The sequence below is a fragment of the Nasonia vitripennis genome, chromosome 2, assembly GCF_009193385.2.
Source record: "Nasonia vitripennis strain AsymCx chromosome 2, Nvit_psr_1.1, whole genome shotgun sequence".
Lineage (NCBI taxonomy): Eukaryota > Metazoa > Arthropoda > Insecta > Hymenoptera > Pteromalidae > Nasonia > Nasonia vitripennis.
Window position 1 is genome coordinate 267,829 of NC_045758.1, and position 18,783 is coordinate 286,611.

An 18,783-nucleotide genomic window follows, 5' to 3' on the forward strand; every position below is an offset into this window, starting at 1 on the left:
TAACTTGCCAAGCAGGTCCACGTAGCGGCCGGATAGCCTTTTTCACCAACGCGCAAAAAAGGCTTGGCAGCAGCCGACGTCGCTCTCGAGTATACTCCGACATTGTTCGCGAAAAAGGAAATTGACGGGTGTACTCGGCGCTTTTGCCCTCACGCACGCGCGCGTCGAAGAATTTTTGCATAATCACAGAATATTTTTGCAAGTTTCCAACGCAAACGTCTGTGCGGGGTGTGCCGAAAGTGCGACTCGAGGGATAAGCGCGTTTTGAAGGGCGAGCATATTGAAAAGGCCTTTCGCTGTTTATGCGCACAGTTGAATTTCTTCCGAGCAAACCGCTTCCTTTAAAACCATATTTAATTCGACATGAAAAGGCTAAAGAGTCTATTATAGTATAAATACAAGTTCACAGCAACGCCTTCCTCAAGGGTATTTTGAATTCAAAGCCTCAAGCCGCAAATGTAATATCTCGGCGCCGTATCTTTTAATGCTTTAAATAATGAACCGACCGGCTGAGAGGGAGAGCTTACTCGCGCGCGTCTTAAAGCGAATGTGCCCAGGTTCGCGTGCACCCGCGCGTATATATGGGAGGGAAGGCCGCCACGACGTGTGCCTTTGACCTTCGTCGCAATTCACGAGTCACTTGCCACCTGCAAGTGGGCGCCTCCTTTTCATCGATCTTCATTTATTCATACGATTCGATTGTTTCGCGAGACGGCGGGACTCTTTATTTTTGAGATCGGCGGATAAGGTTCAAGGGTGCTCGATGATTGGCCCTGGGACTGGACTCACGATCATAATTTATTCGTTTTTTTGCCACGTAACCGCAGGATTCAGTATTCCGCTGTAGTGCAAGGCCCCGCAGAGCGGACCCGCAATGTAAAACTAACATCATTGATTTTATGTAAATGTCCGCCGTTGTAAGCGGATATAAGTGGAGGAAAAAGCCTTGAAGTTAAGTGTTTGCTATTATCTTGCGAAATCGAAGAAAAATATTCGGCAAATGATAATGAGATGACCATACTTTTCTCCTCCAGCATCCAATCAAGCCGCGCTCGAGTAGCCCTTGCCAGTCTCCGACCTCGTTCACGGCCATCGACTTCCAAACTGCGCATTTCAGCCGCGCGTAAACAGTGAAGCGCGACCACACATCCCCGCGCGCAACTTGCCGCGCAACTAAGCACCGCGTGCTCGAGTTTCAAGCGCAGTATATACACTATTTATCAGGCTCGATAATACAGAGATACGCGCGGGAACAGCCAACTCGAGCTCCTTATCGAGGCAGCGCTACTGCACGTTCCATCGTTAAATTTCCTTTCGCCAGCGGTTTCAATTTCCGGCCAGTTATGAAGGGACCCTCCCTCTCGGCCGGACGCTGACGCTGCCGCTGCAGAAGGGCACTTTCTTCGGCGTCCACGCGTTCTGTTAATTCGGTTAATTAGCCCTGAGCCCTGTGCGTGTAAGTCAGCTCGGCCCCGGCTAAATATGCTCAGGTGTACATTTCAAGTTCGAGCCGAGAAGCGACAAACAGGACTAAATATTAAGCCTCCTGGCGCATACATCGAAAGGGCCGCGGCTAGCCGAGTTGTATCCGCTTATGGAAGTCCGGAGTAGCCTATAATGTGTGTGTGTGTGTTTACGAACTTGGCAGCAATATATACGCATATACCCACAGGAAAGTCGTGTACTTTGCTACTTTGAGCATCGGACAAATATTGGGATACCTTTTCAATTATCGCTCGTACCGCCTTTCGCGCGTCGGCCTGCCCTCCCTCTCCTGCAGCCTTATGCTTTTTATCGCGAGCTCGTCAAGGGCTACAACTGCAAGTCCGCTCGGCTCTTTACGAGCTCGTAAAGTTGCCCGAGGCGCGACGAGAGGGGATTCCGCAGCTGCGCAGCGGCGCGCTCTGTTTTAAAAGACTGTAAAGATCGCGCAGGCGAGGCCCTCGTTCGAAATTTAATTTGCCGGCGATGCGCGCCAGCTGTTTACAGGCTGTTAGCGCGAGAGGTCCGGCCTCGTGGTAGAAACTTTGAGCTTTCCTATGCGCACCGATGATAATTCTGTCAAAAATGTTCAAACCTGACCGTGTCATTTCTTTATGTTTCAGGTGAGTTGTACCGCACTCTGTATTACATAGTGAATCGACGCCGTCGCCGCCGCACGTAAGCCAATTCAATTATACGATGTATCAGATGAGGCGCCGCTGCACGTGATCAAACACGGCGAATCAACGTAGCGCATTGTCGACATTGCCCAAAGACCCAACGAGCCGCTTTCGCACGTTCCTCCGCGCGCGAAGATTACGGAGCGCACCAAGAGCCAGGGCCCGAGCGGATCAAGCGGCCCTCGCGCTATCAGATCTCTACTGTGCGGGTGCGGATATAGCAGCACGGCCCCCGAAACTTTTCATTAAATTCTCATTCGTGCGCCCGAGTCATTTGGATACGCCGAGATAAAAAGATTAGACGTCCTCGCGCAGACACGCTCTCGAGGACTTTGCGAATTTCCCAGGGGGCCGACTAGCCGCCCATGAATATTCCTCGCGGTTACACGTACGGCGGGGGAGAATCGATCGCAGCAACAGCAACAGCGTCGGCCACTTCGTCCCGCCGGTCGCGGCCGTTATACTCGGATGCGCCTTTCGAGAGAGTCTCGAGGTCACGTAGGTGTGCATACGCGGGGATTCGCTATCTCTCGCGAGAGCTGCACGGGCAGCCGACCCCTCTTTTGAATTTCATGATCTACCTACGTGCGCCGCAGCCCGCAAGGCGAGGCTCAGCCGCGGGGATTACCCTCGCCCGCGCTCGCCCGGCTTCAAAACCTTTTTGCCGCTTTATTTTTGCCGCGGCTCGACAAGTTGCTGCGACGAATAATTATAGAACTCTAATTCTCGCTGCCCGTGCACATCGATATTTTTCCGTCGCAGTTCACAAGCGCAAAACGTGGCCGGAGAGCGGGTAATCCTCGAAAAACGAGCCGCCTCCGCAAAATTAAAAATAAATTTCGGCGCGTGCATCAGCCCAATGATTTCGTTTTTAACCCTTTATATGCACGCGTGGCAGCGCAGGGATGGAGAGACAGTAGGTTAACGGCGCTGCGCAACGCCGGCGGCGAGCGTCAAAGTCGTAAAAAGCGAGTTTACTGTCAAGCCATTACCTTGCTAATGGACGGCGCTTCTAGCGGCCGAATTAAACGACGAAATAACGTATGCGCGTCCGCCTGTGCCGTGTCATTTGACGCCATCGAGGCTCATCGAGCTACCTTTGTCCATAACTTGGACGTGCGCGCACGGAGCTGCTTCTGTAATCGGCCGACCAGTGAAAATCCCTCTATTTCTGCACGACCGCGGGAGCGCCTCGTCCGATTCTGCGGACCGGCGGCGCCGCACTGCAGCCTCCTCTCTCGCCCATTCCCTCGCTCTCTCGGCTCGGGTAAAATTAACTCCCGGCCTTTTTCCCGCGTTTGCCCCTACTCTCCACTGAAGACGCGCCAGTATATGAGGCTCTCGAGAGCGCGGCTGCAAAAAGCCGGGAAACATTGCCTCGCATGGTCCGACGGAGGAGGCTTTTCGGGGGGAAAAAGACTTTAATCGTTTGCATATAATGATTCGTAAATAGGGAAAGGGGACAGGTTCGAATCGGTTCGAAATCTACTTCGACTGTCGCTCATCGAGAAGGAGATTAACGAGGAACGGATTCTCTTTTCCACCGGCATCAGCTGCGCGAGCAGTGAAGATTTTTTCCTCTACTTTAGCAGTCCAAATCCGGTGATGCATTAATATCCGGGGCTGGTACTCTCTCTCTCTCTCTCTCTCTCTCTCTCTCTCTCTCTCTCTCTCTCTCTCTCTCTCTCTCTCTCGAGCAGGGGCATTAAGAGATCAAGCTCAGTTTGTTTTATTTTATTCGCAATGCGGAGGCGTTAGAAAACGGAGCGGACTTTTAATCTTTTTCACCGGCCACCTGCGCCGTTGACGTCCGAATGCCGTTGAGTCGCTTCTGATGCAGACTAATTGCTATCCTCGATTATGCGCCCTCGTGGTTACTCCCCCCTTGCTGTGCCCCTTGCGTGCGACGAAGATTGAAGAGCCACTCAGTCTGCTATCCCCGCCGCCTCCACCCTTTCGTTCGGGCCGTACACGACAAAACACCTCACTCTCGCCATGGAAGTATCCAAGTATCCGCTGGGGACGACGAGTTATCGCGGCGTCGATCGATCAATTAGCCGCGCTCGTAAATCTCAGCTCGCGGCCGCTCTTTTTCGTCTAATCGCTGCCGTTATTAGCCGGGTGCGTGCGTCCTCGTAAAAGTGCGCGAGAGCCCACACTGATCTATGTCCGAGAGGGTTATGCGAGCTCGCTGGCTCTTCCCTCTATCATCGTGTGCACGGGCTCGTATGTGCGGAGGGCCTTTGGAATTCAGAAAACAGATATTGCACGCGAATAAGTATTGGCTCACCGAATTGCCCGCGAGCTCTCTAAATTATTCGCGCGACTGAGAGCATAGCATGCGTGCACGGAGAAAGGCCAGGATAAACCGGGATTATTGAAATGAAAATTCATACGCGGCGTACGCTTGACCTCTATCGATTTCCTCGCCCCCCCCCCTCTCTCTGTCGACTAATGGAATCATAATAATCCGTTCGATGAAGAAGGCGAACGCAAAGGACGGACTCACCTGTCGGCGGGCCGCCCGGACTCGGCGGCGGACTGCTGCTGGAGGACCTTCCTCACGAGGCTCTCGTTGTTGCTGCTCCTGCTGATGAGCTGGCGCTGCTTGGCGCTGCCGCCGCAGTTGTCCGGCGGCGTGGGCGGCGCTGTCGCCGTCACCTCGGCGTCCTTGCTGGCGCCGTCGCTGCCGTTGTTGTCCGCCATGGCGGCCCGGCCGCAGAGGCCCAGCAGACGGTGCACGATCACGCGGCCGACTTCCGTAGCAAGGGGCTTCCTCGCGCCGCGGCCTCTTGCTGATACGGCTGAAGAGCGGGACGCCGACGCGCCGCTTCGTGTCTGCAACAAGTGGCGGAGCAGATTTTCAGAATCCCCGCTTCTCTCTTCGGCGAAAGAGCAGCTTTAATTTTTCAAAATCACATCGCCGACGATTAATTAAAAAATCGCCCCTCGCGACATCCTCCAACAATAACCCCCTTACCCGATCTCAGCAGCCAGCTTCAATAAGAAGAGAGTAGAACGGCAGGACGAGGCGCGCTTTTCTTTGAGTCGGGAGACAGACCGCCGCCGCCTCCGTGTACAGCTGAGAAGCGAAAGTTCGGCGAGAGAGAGAGAGAGAGAGAGAGAGAGAGAGAGAGAGAGAGAGAGAGAGAGAGAGAAACGAGCGGGAAGGGAGGAAAAGTTTTCGCTCTCCGCACCCCGCGTGCACGTATAAGCTAGAGCTAAGGACCGGCGGCGGGCTTCGTTTCAATTAGACTGATTTATTGTTTTGCCCGACTATTCATTAGACACCGCTGCATCCCTTTTGATTTGGATTAATTACAGGCCGATTGTTCGGGTTATTTGTCGGACTTCACTGCGCGCGGATCTGATTTCTGCATTTCTTCTACTTTGGCTTCTACTTATACTACAGCACATTGCCATGCTGAATCAGTTTTGAAAACTGCGGCGAGTATTTTGCTGCTACTCTAGGTTTAATTACTATTGCTTACTAACGCGAAGGCTCTTCAATTAAAGCGGAATTTCACCCCTTCGAATCTTTATTAAAGGAATTCCTCGAGGCAAATCATCGCAGCAAATTTAATTAAAAGCTATCTGATATAGCTATATCTGAAAGTTGCATCACCGAATCGATCGTTTGAAATTTTTCGGGTCGGGTTACCTCTCGCAATACGTAGTACGGCTTCTTGGATATGAATCGATGGAAAATCTTCATCCCGACCGCGCGTGCAGCGCGAGCGCTTTAATTAAACTGCGCTGGACCAGTATCCCGTGTCCGTCGACAATCAAAAATTGAATTATTACCGGGAAACCGAATAAAAAGACGCGGGGCTGCACCCGACACCGCAGGAGTGATCTCATCCCGCAAAGTCTTAATTAACAGGTGCAAATGAATTGCTTCGCGTAAGAAAATCTCATCCCACTTATCTCATCTTCCCGATTAAGAGCCGACCGCAACAAAACTTTCGCGGCGTACGTATAGCAAAACTTCAAACTCGCGAGAGGAAGAAAAAAGCACTTTCTTTTTTTCCTCCATTTCTCTTCTGCAGCCGGTGCTTATACAATTTCGGCGCGGATGTTTACAGTTCTCAGAAAGTCCGCGATTTTTCTCACGAGCTCTGGCGCACGGCGGCTTCATGAAAATGAGATGAAGACTCGGCCGGGAAAAATGCGCCCGAGCCCGCGAGAGTTGTATTCGTAAGTGCGCCAGCTTTGTCGGATTTTCGAGTGGGAGCCGGGCGAGCTGGAGGAATACGGAATGTACCCGGATCGAATCAGCATCGATATACTTTCCGTCATGTTAATGTTTGAGGAGGTGCGAGAGGCGCGCGATTTTAGAGCAGCATACACGCGAGCGATGTAAAGTCGAAAAGGGATTTCGAATATTCCATCGAGTGACGGGGGAAGAGTGAAAAAGAAAGACGAGATCAAAGTTTTCCGACTCGTGCGCGAGAACGTAGCCGCTCGTAGGCGCGCGTGCGCGCACGATGATGTAGAAAATTACACTCAGATCCGCTGGCAGACTTCTTCGAGATTTATGCCGACGTTCTCATTGCAGAGGAAAGATCAATATCGCTAGCTCGTTTAATTCAAAAAAACTTGTGTAAGCCGCTGATCAAGCGCAACTTTTCAAATTCCGGCGCCTCTCGTCACAAGCATTACACACGCGGAGCCGCCGCGCGCATGTATCTTTTCTCGTCTCTCGAAAGTTCTGCGCGCGCTTCATCGGTATTCTCCTTCTCGGCCGAAATAAGACTCCGCGCAGAAAAGTTAGGAAGCGGAAAACGGCTGCCAGGTGCGTTTTACACTCGAAATTTCACTGTTTTGAACTGCGACCGTCACTCAAACGCGAGATTCTCGCTAAAAATATATGATGCCTGCTCAGCTCTCTTCGAGTCGAGTCGTCGAAATATTTGGACTCGGATATTCTCAAGGTCGAGGCGGAATTCTCTGAAAACGCATTTACATCGGATTCTGCAGTGTATTTGCGAGCTCGATAGGATCCCAAGACCGATGCAAGGACTGTTTATTTCGTATCATTTACATTCTCTTTCTCGCATCTCTCGCGTGGGTCCAATTAATTCTTCTCTACCGGGCAGCCTCATCATCCTCCGACACATTGGGAAAGGAAAAAGTAGCAATTTCGCGTGCGTCCCCAGACGCGGCAGTCTTCGTATTCCGTCTTCACCTGAAAATAATGTCGCGCCGGCGCACCTACAATTCCCACTCGCGGCCCGACGGAAAGCGAACTTAAAAATAGATGGAGAGCGCGACTGATGTAGAGGTGTAATGTCGGCCGGATATCTCTCGTTTTGGCCGCAGGGCGAGACGAATGAATTATACCGGGAAGCGGTGAGTCATGATATTTATTTCGACAAAAGATTTTTGCAAATGGAAGACGATAATATGAAAGGATGGAATATAATTCCAGCTTTTGATAGCTCAACTGCACTGCGCCCATCTATGAAAATTGAAAATACGCCGAGGAATAACGCAGGCTCCATTCTGCGCCTTCGCTGAACCGGACCCTAAGCCCCCGTCAGCGTGTGTGCCCTACAACCATGAAATTTCCGTTTTATGCCAGCGACACGCCAGCGCTCGACTCTTTTGGTGCAGCAGCAGCTGCAGCTGTGACTGTTTCGCAGGACTACAAGGCTTTATATTACCCCTTTTGGTCGAGAGCGAAGGCTGCAGTACCGATGATGAACAGGCCGAGTGTGCAGCGGCTTTATCGGGACAATGGTGGAGCGCGTTTTCGGCTGGATTGGAAGCTTTCCCCGAGTTTTTCAATTTCGAGCATTTCAATTTAATTATTAAACATTGCGCGTGCATCAGTGTAACGTAATACAGTGTTCCACGAATCTGTAAAATGTATTACTGCAAGCGCGCTGAACACCTCTTCCAGGCAATTTTCCCCCTTACGGCCGTTAAGTGCGTTACGCGAAAAGCTCGATGTTTATGGAACGAGGATGATAATACAATTTGATTTTTAATAAAAATTTATTTTCCGCGCACTACTTACATAAATACCTTCTCGAGAGACAGCCTGGCTTGACATTACTTGTTTTACCAGGGCCAGTAAAATGACGAAGCAGAATGCCAGTCAGACGCGAATTTGACCTTGCAGCACAACAAACCTGGGAACGAAGTTAACGCGGACATTTGCCCGATTCCCGCAGCTCCAACATTTGCTAAAAATACTTTAAGCGTAAAGTGCACAGCGAGTTATTTGCGCGTTTATTTGTTTGCTTGCAAAATTGTGAGGCGAAAGTATAAGCGAGTGAGCGTCACTCACCGGGCGGGCGGGATACTGCCGCGAGCTTTTTGCTAATATTTTACCGCGCATCCATTAGGGAGCGTTAACTGCCAGAGCTCGAGTCGCAGACTTTGATAATTCAAATGTTAGTTTTAAGAACAAAAAAATGCAGATATCATCTTAGAGAGTTGACGTTGTGAATGCATTATATTTTTTCATCATCTTACGTTGGTTAACCCCCGCGATGTTTCCAGCAGGTAATGTACCGAGGCAGAGAAAAGCTAATAAGGGGTAAGCGCTTTAGCTAATTACCGCATGGACCTCCCTAATCGAGCCCATTATGAGCAAAATATGGACACGCACGAGTCGAGCAAGTTTTAACGGGTTCAAATCACGATTACAACCCAAAATCATCCAATTAAGTTTGCGTTACACTTCGTTGATGACCGCCGCTGTACGATAGTTAATTAAGGCTAATTACACAATGTTACGACGAACGAGCATCGCATTGCGATCGATTTATGAAGTTCGCGCACTCGTAAACATCCGCAGGCCTCCCATCTGAGAAATCGATTTCGCAGTTATTATTCGTGCCTCCATTCCTTCCCCTGGCATTCGAGACGACAAAAGTAGCGCTCGCGTGTAGCTGCGCGCAATATAGCTAAACACATCCAGTCCCCGGCGCGAAAGGGCCATTAATCTAACTCGCGCTGGCTCGAGCTCGGGGATTAGACAGAGTAGGGACACGACGAATGCTTGTCCGCTTCGCTGCAGTTTTTTCCGTGTCTGCGTTCTTTTTGCGCCTGTCCGCCGTTGCGCCAGGTGACCTGTGCAAGTCCGCCGGGTTGGGCGTACAATACATTAAAGGGGAATCTTCAACATACAAAACACGCACATTTTCAAGTAGACCTAAGTTTTTCGACGCGCTAAATCTTACTCGCAAACAGCTGAATTGTTAATCCGCGCAGCGACGGAAAGCCTCGCGATAAACCTTTACAGCTGGAGAGCAATTTTAATCCACTCGAGGCAAATCTCTTATTAAAACAGCTCAGCAGCTAACTCCCCCGCAAACAGCGTAGCTCGCTCCTCTTCTCCATTGTACCATTCCCGAGCTTTCGCAAAAATATTTTTCTTCCTCCTGCCGTATCTTTGTACGTCGGTATTCGGGAATTTCATTCGCGAGCTTTTTATGCCTCGTCGACTCGGCGTGTCTCCCCTTTATCACCCGGCGCGCTTTGTCTTCATCGCGTTCCCTCCTACGCCCTCGGCACTTTATTGTCCGCTTCTTTCACTTTTGCTCCTCTCTCGCGCGCCTCTGCATCTGTATTTCGGTTAATCGGCCGATTCCCAGGTGCGCCTGGCTCGTGCATAATGCATAGCAGCAGCGTCTCGATGCGCGCGAGATAAGCAGTTCCACGAGTCGCGCGCGCTTATCGAGATTGCGACATTTTTTCAGTCGCGTCTCGGCCGCTCCCGTACGCGCTATAAGTTGTAAGTTGTGCAGGAGCGGCTGATACGATTCTTAATTTGCAGGGACGAGTCCGGGGGAGCGAGGAAACTTTGTCTGAAGATTATACGCTTGACGTTTATTCGACTTGAGAAAAATTGCCCGAGTCAAACTGTCGCCTCCCTCATATCTGATGCTTTTAGCGCTCTATCGAGTTTTCGAGCGAGTTTCAGCGTAATTGCCGAGGTGGTAGTATCGAGAGAAAGGACTCGTGTGACTTCTTCACTGACTTCACCGAACGAGCAACGTCCGCCTATCATCTCTGTCTGCAGAGGTTTGCTCAGACTTGAATTTCAATTTCCATTTCAAACGGCATATCCAAACACTGTAGATATAACATTATGCAAACGCAAGTGCGTGTGTAAGCGGAAATGCAAAATGAACATTCAGATATACGAATGGGATGCTCGCCCGCTCACGGGGCATAATATATGAGAATTTTTGTATCCATGCATAGTCCTTTCATCTCGCTTCGTTGGGGAATTCCGCGCTTTCGAAGAAGTGAAAAAAACACCTTTTAAAACGTCCGACGCCTTCAGTGCGATGAGAATGAACATCAGAGTGAATCACTCGAACTCGCGTGTCACCTCGGAGCATTAATAAGCTCCGTAAAACTGGCGAGCGAGCAAGGCGCGGAACTTTCCGAGCCTTAAATTTGCCATTTGTTTAAAGGACACACGCGACGCACCGACAACAGCCGCGCTGCCGCCGCGTCGAATTTTAATTAAATTTCCACTTTCCAACTTTTTCTCCCGGATATGAAACTCTTAAATATGCAAACCGTCGCGCGCGTGTAACGCCCGCCAGCGCGAAGGGAAAAAAGCACACAGGCGCATAGGTTGCGTTGTGCGCGTTTTTATCATAATTGACGGGGTTGCACAGGACGGGTAAGTGATTTAGCGCGAGTTCGCGGTGCGCTATGAATTTTATTAAAAGCACAACTCACGGTCCTCCGACGATTGTTCCTTTTTATGTCCGCTCGCAAGAAGCCTCGCCAGCGCGGGCCGGGATTGTTTATATCGATCGAACGCGCACTTGATCGATCGATCGTCGCTGAGGGGCCGCGTCTGCGTGTGGACGGCTGCACGCCAAAGATAACGGGCGAGTGCCGAGTAAACATTTGAATTGCGCGCCCGAGCTCGATGCCGTCGTCGAGTTTTCTACGATCAAATTGCCATTAAGGAAATCTCGTTACCTAGTTGGCCGTTTCGTCGCCGAAGGGCGAATTCTTCGCGCAGCCACGAGTTTGTTTGCGCTTCGCTGATCTAATTGTGGCTCCGGGGCCTGCGGGAGGGCTGCGAGTTCGTTTCTCTAATTATATAATTCGCAGGTGCAGCTTCGAGAGGACCTCGAGGGCGCGACTTGGATTTCATTCCACCCGAGAATAATTTGATCCGATTTCCTGCGTCGGTGTACCTGCGTCTTTAGTTCCTATGTTATACTGTTCAAACATCGTCTCGGCAACCTATAATGAAGTCCGATTCATCCAACTCTGGCGGTACGGACGTTTTAAGAGAACTTTACAATGCCGACGGCTCATACGCGAGCGAGTATATTGGTATCCAGTAATACGAAACGAGGAAACTTGCGTCGCCCGGCGTTGCACGGAATGACAAACGACTGACGGGCTACGGCAGCCGGAGCGGAGGACCTCGAAAAAGATGGAATGGGACACAGCGGCGCGCGCAGATCCAATAATGCGGAACATTATGTGCCGCCGCTCGATCCCTTCCTAGTTTACGGCTCCCAGTCCTCCCGCGCGAGAAAACGCCGTACCTATACGTACGCGTGCGGCTGGCAACTTCGTCCATTTTTCATGATTTGCCGCGGCGGGCGGGACGGGAGAGAGCTCGCGATAAGAGAAGTAGCAGAAGAAGAAGCCGTTAGCTTATGCCGGCTACTCCGTCGCCGCGGCCACCTGCTGCTGCTGCGCGGATCTGGCATTCGTAACTTTTCGCAGCGGCGCTCTGCGGAGATGCAGCTGCGCAGAAATGTTGCGGGCGGAAGTTTTGCGAGCCACGGCGCGGGCTCGTTCTTGCATTTCTTGCGCTACATCGTCTCGCCAAGGTACTCCGTCGAGTAGTGCGAGTCCAGCATGGAGAGCCGCGAGTCGGCAAAGCATGCGGCTAATACCCATGCCCCAGCCGATACGTGGATTTCACGGAAAGAGTATAGCTTCGAATTTCATGAATAAAATTTCGCCGGTTATTCGATCTGTGTAATTCAGTGAGGAAGAAAAATCCAATTCAGCGCAGTGTATCTTTAAGAAAGTGGTTTATGCGCGAGGTTTAAGGAGCGATCCGGCCATTATATCGGAGTTTCGTTCCGCTGGTATCGCGAAACGCGAGGCAAAACGCGCTTTCTCAAGGAGCCGGAGGAGAGTAGCCGACGAAGCGGAAGAGACCGAGAAGAGTCCTCGAGAAGTCGTGCGCTCGGTGAGATCGTAAAGTGGATCAGGATGACAGAACATCGTTAGAGGAATTTTCAAAGGACCTGTCTAAGTAGCCCTCCTCCATTCCGGCTCAGCTTGTGGAAACAGCAATTTATTCCAGGAGAAGATCCGTATCGCGTGGCACCAATTCCTACAGCTCATGCATACATTCTATGGTCTTTGGACTTGCCGGGAAACATTTATTGCGCACCGATCCGTTCGCGCCGACAACGAAAGAAAGGAAGGATGGAAGGATGGAAGAAAGTCAACCGTCTAAAAGTAGCTTTGAAAGGAAAGGCTTTTTTATTCAAAAGCCAGCTCGCCGATTAGGACAAACTTGCCCCAATAAATCTCGCACCCCAAGCCGAAGAGGAAGAAAACAGTAGTCGAGCCAAAAAGCCTCGCAAAGGGAAGAAGCCGCTCTCTCACCGCGCACGCAAGATAATCAAGAAAAAATAGCGGGGCGTCTTTTGACTCTCCGAGGGATACCGCAGCCGAGCCAGGCGAGCGGAGGGCCGCCCCGCACGTATCAGTAGCGCGTTTTGGCTCGCATTAAAAATGGAGCCGACGACCGCTAACGACATCAAAAAACCATCTGCGTTCAACCTTACTTTCTGTTTGGCTGTATAGCTTGGGAGAGAATTGTATTGAGCTTCTTGTATGCGGTAACTGTCAAGCGCAAGAAGACAAGGCTTCGCGTGGCGAGAGCGGTATAGAAAAGGAAAGTAGGAAAGTACGAAAAAATAATAGGCTTGCCGTACTTGGCCCCCGACAAACGAGGCTGAGCTTTTACAATCAGGGTTAGAGCACATTCGATAGCTCGCTGTTTGCACGCGGCGCGAGTTTTTTCGTTGTTTAGCTAGGCCTTAGCGCATTTGCAAACTGACGGCTTTAATTAACTGTGCTTTAATTACACTTGGTTACAGATGTAATTAGTTTCGTCGCAACAACATTGACCGGAGTAAAGGAGGAAAAGAGCGACGGCAATAAACAGTTTCACGTGCTCGTGAACGAGGGATGATGCCGTGCGCGGCTCGGGAGGACCTGTAGAGCCAGGCAGTCGGCTGCGCCACGCTTCCCCGGTACAGAACAGCCGCTCTCGCGGGGCCATCGGCAGGCGCGGGCGTCCGATAAGGCGCTCGATACTGCGCGTTAGTGCTCCCTCGCGACTCTCTTTACATGTGCTTTTTGTTTTTCGACCTCGTAACGGCTGGCAAGGCTGGCGGAGCGAGTCGTTTCGATGAATTGTGCGCGCCGAGATACGATAAAGGGCGCTGTTGCGAAAGGCACTTGGCCGTGCGCGTTTAATGGAGTTCAGAGGAGAGTTTGCGACGTGAACGTTATCATCGTACGGGTTGCAGTTTTCGTTTCAGTCGATATTTCAGTCCCATGCGCGAGCCAGAGCAGCGCCATCGGAATGTATTTGGATTTGATATCGTTACTCCTCGTGGAATTTTATTTAACACTCGTGGGCGAACGCTTGCATCGGCGCGTCACCTACTTTTCCGAGACTTTACTTTGCGTACAAGCATCCGAGAGCACCGCGTTGCTATTATCTGATTTCCTATCTTTTGCTCGGAGTTCCAGTGCGCGCTGCAGCTTTTGTAGTAACGAGGCGTCGTTTGCAAACGACGCCTAGTGCTGATGGTTTACGATAGGATGGAGGGGACTTTCGCGTTCGCCATTTTACAGAAAAATTGTGAGTAATTGAAGGAAATTGCTGCGGGGACACGACACAAGTTCTTCAAATTCATTACTGCGACATTTACGCAAATTCGGAATCGTATAACTCTGAGAACGCAATTCCGCAAAACAGATAAACCATAATTAAACCTATTATTGTCATACACGCGCATGCCGAGCGCGCGGTTAATTTGAATAAAGCGATTATGAGCAGGTGGCACAATAAATTCAGCTTCTAAATCAATTAAACGGATTATTTCCGTAAATATTCGTTAACCGATTTCCCGCGCTAAAACGTAATTATGATTACCTCTCGCAGTCCGGGTGGCGCTTTAACATTCTACACCCTTCTTTGCAGCATCCTGGAATCCTCGGACGAAAACTTCACTAAAATACAAAACAACTCGCGGCATGCGCGCGCTGCGATCTCAGTCTCCTCTCGCAGACTAGTCTTCAATCGACGACCAGCAGCGGCGTCTCCCAGCCCGACCCCCCTGTACTCCGACAAAAGCACTCGACGGCTCTTGGCCTATCTGCAATACCGGTGAGCTGAAAAATGCACACACTGGGAAGAGCGCGCCTCGGTCTCGCAGTGGTGAGAGTCCGCGCTCGAGCAGGCGGCGCGTCCGTCGACTCGCGCGGCTAGCCGTAAACTGAGTCGGAGCGCGCCGCGCGTCTTCTCCCGATGCAACTCCCTCTCTTGCTGCGGCGCGCGTATAGGCCTCGCCCGCGACGCGGCGCTCGGGCGCCTGTAAACGATGTACCTGCAGGATAAGAGGCGAGCTGAGACGAGCGTTCCCACGACGACACTTTTTGCTCAGTCGTTTCAGCGACAGCAACGCGGGACAATTTTCGAAGATTGCAAAGTACTCGGCCTGTTCTGCGAAGCGTGCGAACGCGACAATCTCTCCTGATGCGCAGAAAAAAATTCATACGTGCGGTTTTATCGATGCAAAGTTCGTCGCGCGCGCGCATTCATCGAAAACAAACTGGCAGAACGTGGTCAACGATTCTAAGAACGCGAGCCGCTTTTCGCTTTTTCCGATAGTTCGGTAAGTATTCGAGGCTCTCGACTTCCTGCACCTGAACGAGCACCAGCGAACCTGTAGCTTTTCATTTTGAGTTTTCGGACTCGCGAGCGGACGCCCAGCACTACTCGCGTACGACGTAATGATCGATGTGCAACGACCTGACGGCTTCGGCCCCGCGTACACAGTGCAATTTCGATTTCGACAAAGCGAGGACGGCTGAGTGGAATTACGTTGCGGAATATCGGGTTATGCGCCCGATCGCGCGTCGCGCGTAAATCGGTAGGCGTAATTTTGATGGCAATCTCAACGAGACGGTAATAGTTTTGGACACGATTTTGTGTGTATCATATTATTGTAACGGCGGTTTCTCGTTTTTGCTCGCCCGATACTGCGAAAATTCGGTTCCAGAGGATCATCAACGGATGAGGCGCTTAATTATTTTTTTTTTGTGTTTCTCCTCGACGAGAAAGTGCAGGTTCGATAACGCTTGCGAATTTAATTGAAAAAATAACGAACGTTCGACACTCCGAAGTAGAGGGTATACTAAAAATATTTTCAAAAACTTGGACAATGCAGAGGTTCCGACACAAATTCAGCAGCCCCGAGAGGGAGAAACGTGAGACTTTCTCTCAACAGCACTATAATTTCCCAGGCTTCGTCTCGCCTGGGCGCATTATTGGGCGAAATTCGCGAGATTCCAAGGGCATCATTGCCCCAACTGCATATGTGAAGAAGTGGCGGCGCCATACAGCCAAAGCTTCGCGTGACAAGCGACGATATCGGCGAATATTGTGCATTTTCTGGGTGATTTTTCGTACGTTCCGAAGCAACCGGTGAATCAAGGCAGTAGAGCAGCACGGCGCTCGATCCGACAGATCATGCACATCCTGGAATGGAGATATCGGGGGCTAATCGAAAAGGAGAGGCAGGAAGAGTCGAGCCAAGTCCGTTGCCCTCTCTCCCTGCACATCAAGCATCGCTCTCTTTCCCGCTCTCGCAACCTATATATAAATTGACAAAAACTGATGGAGTACCCACTTCGCTCGCTCTATCGTTCCGGGAAGTCCCGAGCGAGTGGAAGGGACATCAAAGTCTCGCTACACACGCACACGCGCGCGCTCACTCCTAGCCAAACTTTGTGCTCTCTACCATGTACGCCCCATACCCACGTACCTACACAGCTGGGAACTAGGGTACGGGAAGTTCGAGGAGATCGCGAAAGACCGATAAGGCGCCGATATCGACAAAAGTCCCCACGAGCTTTCATCGACCGCTGCGCGATATACTGCAGCCTTTCAGCTTATTCCAGCTATACATTTATGCGACGACGGTTAACTGTCCTTTTTTCGCGCTACTCTTTCGCGACTCGTTCGCGGCTCTTTCCCCTCTGTCTCCCCCTTGAAGCGCCGTAACGACCGTACGACGACGTCTCTCCGCTCGTCCTTGCGTTGCAGCCTTCGTCGAGTTATGATACGTACACGCCGTGGAAACTCGGTGCTCCCGCAACGTCCCCGCAAGTTTTCTAATTATATTAAGCTCGACCGACTGTTTGCGCGCGAGCAGAACAAGTTCGCGTGGCGGTGACAGCGCGGCTCTCGTTAATTAAAATACACACAAGTCGGTTAGGGGATACGTCGCGCTCTTCGTGTTTTCAGGGATTCCACCGCGGGAGATTAATAGAGTAGTCGGACCTTGCGCGATGCAGAGCAGCAGGCTCTCCCTTTGGTCCGTAAACTTGTCTGTTTCGTCCTCTTTCCCCATCGTTCTCGTCGCATCGAACCAGGGATTCAATAAGTGCGTCCCTTCATCGGCATTCGCGACCCATCGAGCTATTCACAAACCGGGAATCTTCTGCAACACAAAGCAGATATCCGATAGCGGAATCACAAACGTCAAACGCGTTAAGGGCCATGAGCGCGACGTTTCGCTTGAGCCGCGTCGCGTTTATTGTGCATTGAGTCTCTCGTGCAGTCTTGTGGCCGTGATTGACATCCTCTGCGTATGCGTCGGCGGCTCTGTGTGGTTATTTACGCTAAACGAGAAGGGGAGGGTAGGGGAGCTTTGCCACTGATGGCTTTTGACGCAAGGCAGGCCGAGCTACGGTGACGGGGTCCGATTATTACATGGCTGTACATACGCGGTTTGCGCGCAAAATAGCGCCGAGCCTTGGGGGTCGCTCGTATCTCGCATGGATATTACGTGGATTTAAGCTCTTGAATAACAGGTTGATTTATCCTCCCGATTACGTTGACGACGATGCTGCTTGTAGTGATCGCGAACAAAGACGACATAATGATACAGTGGATTAGCCGTCAGATATACTATCGCTGAATTCAATTCAACTCTCCTGCCCGCGTGATAGCTCCTCGAAAGGCACTCGATCACGCCCGCACGTGGTCTGTCTGCCAATATAATCTCGCTCTCGAAATAGAAAAGTCGCTCTAATCTCTATAAGCGAGCGAGACCTTCCCCCGCACCAGGCTACTGTTACGGACATTCGATCCCGCACCGCTTGTGCACTGCACCTTGACTGCTGCAGCGTCGCACAATGCCTCCGAGAAGGCCGAACTTGGAATCGAAGAGCTCGTCCTTGTACATAGAAGAGCTTTTCGAGCGCGATTCGCAGCTCGGCTCGGGACGTCTCTCGGCCGCACCGGAAGAGCCTCCGCACTTCAAAGTCCAGCCCCCGGTCCGCGGGTACACGGGGGCTGGAGAAAAAGGGCCGAAGCGAGAGGAAACCCGAGCGGAATACGGGAGGCGTCGCTCGCAGGGGAAATAGCAGCGGCGACGCAGAGCGCGGCTGATTGCCAGCCAGCAAGTGTTTCGCCTCACTTATATTATACATATAGCTACGATCGAGCCCCGAGAAGAGCAGCGGCCGGGTTAAGAACAAGCCGAGAGTGCCAGCTAGGGACGCCGCGGGGATAATGAGATCTCGGAGTTTGAGAGCACGCGCCCGCCCGCGCGCCGGAGAGGCAAATGAAGCTTGGATGATACGAGGCGCGCCTTTTCCCCGGAGACTGCTTGGCCGATATACTCCATTTTCGGCACTCGAGCCCACTCTAGCTTTTGACTGCGCTCGCACAAGTCAGCGTGAAAGTGTCCACGCTTTTGCGAAATTTTCATGGCATAGGGGGTAGCGCGAGCTTTTTGTGGACGGAATCAAAAGTATATTTAAAAAAATAAAATCTGAAACCTTCGGCAAAGTGAAATCTCGACGGAATAGCAAATCGAAGGGGCGCAAATGGAGCTCGATACAATTGCGACGGTATGTTGTCCGTCGCAAGGCCGCCTTTTCCGAGAGATTAATAATTGCGTTTTGCGACTGAGTCTCGAGCCGTCGAAGCGAGAGGACGTGTTCGCGAGTGAAAAACGTTGTGGGTTGACGGGGAGATCGCGTCGCGTAGCATCTCCGGGCGCGTATCAAATAATAGTGTCGCGGATTCGGGGCCGCGGAGCAGGAGAAAAAAAAATAGTTTCGCGGGTTTCGCCACGTCAAACAATACCGAAGCCAGAGGCCTTTAGCTGCGAAAACAAGCACGGGCGTCGCTATTACAAAGGAAAACACGAGTGCAGCGAGCCAGTGCAGAGAAATACACTCAATTCCATCTCGACAAACTACAAACACGCGCCATTAGACGTGTTTCACTTGAGCAGCGCAGATGTTCTTGCTTCTCCATCGCATGTGTATATGTATTTCGAGACAGTCGAAT

General features: G+C 51.3%; 2 protein-coding genes across 6 annotated transcripts in view; one reads left to right on the plus strand and one right to left on the minus strand.

Annotated features, from left to right (window-relative positions):
• LOC100117419 (arrestin homolog) overlaps positions 1-14,702 on the minus strand; it is a 34,962-nt gene extending 20,260 nt beyond the window's left edge. For 2 of the 4 annotated variants that reach the window (XM_016982038.3, XM_001601611.6), the window contains exons 1-2: positions 14,350-14,463; positions 4,672-5,000 (exon numbers count right to left, since the gene is read on the minus strand). In XM_016982038.3, coding sequence (XP_016837527.1) covers positions 4,672-4,868 — 197 coding nt within the window. In that variant the 5' untranslated portion in view covers positions 4,869-5,000; positions 14,350-14,463. Of the gene's footprint in view, positions 1-4,671; positions 5,001-5,142; positions 9,202-14,349 lie in introns of those variants that run through there. The other 2 variants (XM_031922916.2, XM_016982039.3) reach the window with 2 other exon arrangements.
• Positions 1-18,783, plus strand: part of LOC103316255 (sex-regulated protein janus-A) — a 52,103-nt gene that overhangs the window by 21,077 nt on the left and 12,243 nt on the right. The window lies entirely within an intron of this gene.